Source organism: Haplochromis burtoni, unplaced genomic scaffold (assembly GCF_018398535.1).
Source record: "Haplochromis burtoni strain Fernald_Lab_line unplaced genomic scaffold, NCSU_Asbu1 Contig_1633, whole genome shotgun sequence".
NCBI lineage: Eukaryota > Metazoa > Chordata > Actinopteri > Cichliformes > Cichlidae > Haplochromis > Haplochromis burtoni.
The window spans coordinates 1-3,947 of record NW_024583994.1 but is presented as its reverse complement, the minus strand read 5'-3'; the positions used below and the strand labels follow the sequence as shown (position 1 = coordinate 3,947).

At 35.1% G+C, this 3,947-nt stretch overlaps 1 protein-coding gene across 1 annotated transcript in view; it reads right to left on the bottom strand.

The window, feature by feature from the left end:
* Positions 1–2,890, bottom strand: part of LOC121813404 (lamin-B1-like) — a 3,557-nt gene extending 667 nt beyond the window's left edge. The window contains exons 1-4 of the mRNA XM_042217147.1: positions 2,778–2,890; positions 2,188–2,346; positions 1,871–1,978; positions 1,128–1,776 (exon numbers count right to left, since the gene is read on the bottom strand). Of these exons, the coding sequence (XP_042073081.1) occupies positions 1,624–1,776; positions 1,871–1,978; positions 2,188–2,346; positions 2,778–2,789 (432 nt within the window). The 5' untranslated portion in view covers positions 2,790–2,890 and the 3' untranslated portion in view covers positions 1,128–1,623. The remainder of the gene's footprint in view (positions 1–1,127; positions 1,777–1,870; positions 1,979–2,187; positions 2,347–2,777) is intronic.
* Between the last annotated feature and the right edge of the window lie 1,057 nt (positions 2,891–3,947).

The following is a 3,947-nucleotide window of genomic DNA, read 5'->3' as shown; positions in this document are numbered from 1 at the left end:
ATACAATTTTTTTTATTGCTTTTGTCAATTGTATTGTATTGTTCTTCAGGTTTACAATAGAAATTAATGTTTTTGTTTGTATTTTCATTATATCACATTTTTTGCTTTCTTTGTGTTTCTGTTTAGATGCAGGTTTTCACATCACTCCAGACAGACAGCAGCTGTTTCAGTTTCTTTTTTTCACTGTGAAGGTCTTGATGGCTCCACTCATTTGCGAAGGATCAGGAATACTGAGGGATTTCTCTAAGCCTGTGACATGAAACAGAAATCTGCAAAGTACTGGGGAGACACAATGCAGTAGTGACTCAAGACTTTAATGGGAATCTCAGCAGTATTGAGCATGGCAGGGTGCTACTGGTTACATTTTGGTCATTAGTTTTCTCAACCAGTTAATTTCTAGAGAGCCTATAAGGCAATAAAATATATTCTAGCTAAATTTTCCACTACCTTCAGCACTCTGCTTGGCAGTGGCGAAGATCTGGACAGTCTGCAACTTTATATTGAGGAGTGCTTCAAGCAACGTGTTATCAAGAAACCCAACAAAACATTAACTGAATTGGTACAACAGTATATTGCAGTATTCAAGTAACCTATCAAACAAACAGTGGAAAATGTTTACATGTGACAAAATTAGGAGAGACAGAAAAATCTCTGTCAACTTTACTGTCACTGGAAAGTTTCTGTAAAAAGTAATTTTATTCAATCTTTGAGAACATGACTGGAAATGAAAACATTTGTCTGTCAGTTGGCTCTGTGATCCTGCAGAGGCCTGTTTTTCCTGGGCTGGAGGGTAACTGTGTGAGTCTGAGCTGCAAAAACAAGAACACATCCTCCCACCTCCTCTCTGATTTTTATAAGGATGGACTTCTCATAGACAACAGAATAACAGGAGATATGGTGAGCCACAGTGTTTCCATATCTGATGAAGGATGGCACAAGTGCAGCATATCTGATGTTGGTGAACCACATCTTAAAACAGTGCTGCCTTCAAAGAGTGCTTTACTCAAATGCAAGTATCCTGAGCACTGTTTTAACTGTTACTTTAGGATATTAGCTGCATGATGTTATGATGTTGGATGATGATATCAGGACTTGAAGTGCTCGGCCCGTCATCAATCCAGAACAACCTGTTGTTTGTTCTACTTTGGATTCAGCGCTCTTGTCTTGATGACGTTAACTATGCTAATTACAAAACACCTCCTGTTCTATAATCTGTGCTAAAGAATGGAAAACAAAAAAATTACGTCTCTAATGCAAATAGTCAACTAGGGAGTAGTCGCTGTGACTTATGTTTTAAAAAAAAAATAATAATCACTTTTCAAAGTAAAACAGAAAAAAAGATCTTGAGATCTTGTAAGATTTTCTCTTTGTGAAGTTCTCACTCATGTACCTTCAGCTTTAAAACACACAGCGAAGTCTCACCTTTGTCCACATCATTGCAGTTAAACTATATTTGTGTTGCACCTCTAAATAATAAAGACTCTTTTTAAAGATATTTTTATTTACATATTTTTAATTCAATAAAACCACAAAATTTTTAACTGACATAAAATAATATGAAATATATAAAATGTAATAATGCTCTTACTTAATTTATCCCTCAGAAAAGTAACTCTGATTATTTTACATGATCTTGTTTTTAAACAGCATCTGTTCTTCTCCAGTGTTGCTGATGAGGTCGATCTTCACGTCGTCTCCAATGTTCCAGTTGACCATGTTCATCCACAGCAGGTCAGCATCAGTTTTAATTGGCTTGTTGACAGCATCTTGCCGTAACTGTAAATGTAACCAATAAAAAGGTCACAGATGTCCAAGTTAAAAGTAACAATAAGAGAGACTGAACGAAAAATCTAGTAACACAGAGACTCACAAGGAGTGTCTCTCCAGCTTTCAGTATAAAGTTTTCTTTAAATTCGTATGTGGCACTTTCTCTGTTGTTGATCTGTAGTTTTAACTTCCAACCTGACAAAAGTTTATTCTGTAAAAGGAAAACAAGAGAATAAAAAAGGGGGAAAATGAATGAGGCAATAATAAAGTTCAGTGTGTGTTAAATCCAAAGTGTTTATAAATGAGTGTGTTACATCTACATAAGTGAAAAGGTTCTTTTTTAAATATTTCTGAATACATGGAACATGTTGTTTGTGTTTAGGTAGTACTCATTGTTTATCAGCATGCAAGCAGCAGTACCTCACTGGAAGTGTTTTTCAGACAGATATAGTTGCCATTTTTCTCGACCTCGACCACAGTGATGTCATCTGTGTTTGAGCTGTGATTGGCTGAGCCGCTCTTATTCTGTTCCTCAAAACTTGTCTGAGATTTCTCAGGATGTGGTTTGCTTGTCTCTGGCTGAGAGAGAGAGACAACATATACACATTAGAATGTGTGAGAGGGAGACATGGACAAGATATTTGAGCCTATGAGAAACAGTGTTTGCTAAACGCAGTGAAAATATTTTGAACATTTAGCAAATTTGATCTCCAGTTTTTATTCGCAGTCCTGTTTTTCAAGAAGACGACAAGACATTGGGTCCTGTTGTCTTCCTGTTTTTTCTTCAGATAACAGACAGTAGAAAGTCTTTCTCTGTGTTTTTAATACAAATCTGTTTTCACACACTCACAGTTTGGGTCTTTGTTTTCTTTCTTAGCATTAATAAAATGTAAAATAAATGTAAATGTGCTGCATGTTTGTTTGTTTATGGTTGAGGACAGAGCGAGGTCCCAGTAAATGAATGTGTGTTTGTGCTGAAGTGTTCAAAACAACAGTCTGTGTGTGTTTACTTCTTTCTTCATGTTGCTGATCTCTGCATGTTTCTTCTGCAGGTGATGATGTTCCTCCTTCAGCTTTCCTCAGCTGCATGTTGGTTTTTCTCCAACTAACAGACAAACAGATCGACACAAAGGTTCAGCCTGAACAAAACTATCTGGACTGTCAAACATAACAGTCTGAACACGTCTCCAAAACTGTTCACACAATTTCTGTTTGCTTTCAAATCTCTCTTCCTTAAAGAGAAACAGGAAATCTGTTGAAACACAAAAATGAACAAATTAAGTTATAGACATGACACAATGCTGAGACTCAATGTTATAATATGAATCATAGAAATAACTGAAGTTTCAAATTCCTTCTTAATGAAATGTTCATAATCTGCAGTTTTTAATTCTAGACCCATGAATGACTATAAGTCAGTGAAGTGTTGAAAACGTGTGTTTTTCTTTGTGTATTTACCTGTTTCCAAAAGTCTTTGGTGGGAAGTGTTTTCTCCTCCTGCTGGAAATCCTGTTTTTCATCCTCATTCACTTTTTGTCAGCTTCATGTTTTTCCTCCTGATCACAGACAGCAGAGACTGAAGTCAGAGTAACTAGTCTGACCAAAACACTTTGTACAAAATCATCAAAGTATTTTTGTTTCCTTTCAGAATTTGCACTTTGATTTAAAAAAAAAAAGCTATTAGCCAAAAAGTTGGCATATCATAAATATATATATATATATATATATATAATATATATATATATATATATATATATATATATATAAATATATATTTACATTTATGATATCTTGTTTATTAAGAGTTAAATAGTTAAGATTAAAAGAATCAAACTTGATTTTTGACTTGATTTATTTTTTTTTTTACTTGGAACTATAAGATGAAGTTCCAATTAAAAAGCTTGCTTTCAGGTTTTTGGCTTTAACTTCTTTTTATTTTTAATTCTGTGATTAACCCTGTGACACTGCTCCTGTGGAGGCGTTGTCTGCACTCTGTGAGAACTTTCTGAATTACTTTGTTGAAAAATTGCTCTTTATGGTCTCTACAGGGTGGGCCATTTATATGGATACACCATAATAACATGGGAATGGTTGGTGATATTAAAGTCCTGTTTGTGGCACATTAGTATATGTGAGGGGGCAAACTCCTCAAGATGGGTGGTGACCATGGTGGCCAATTT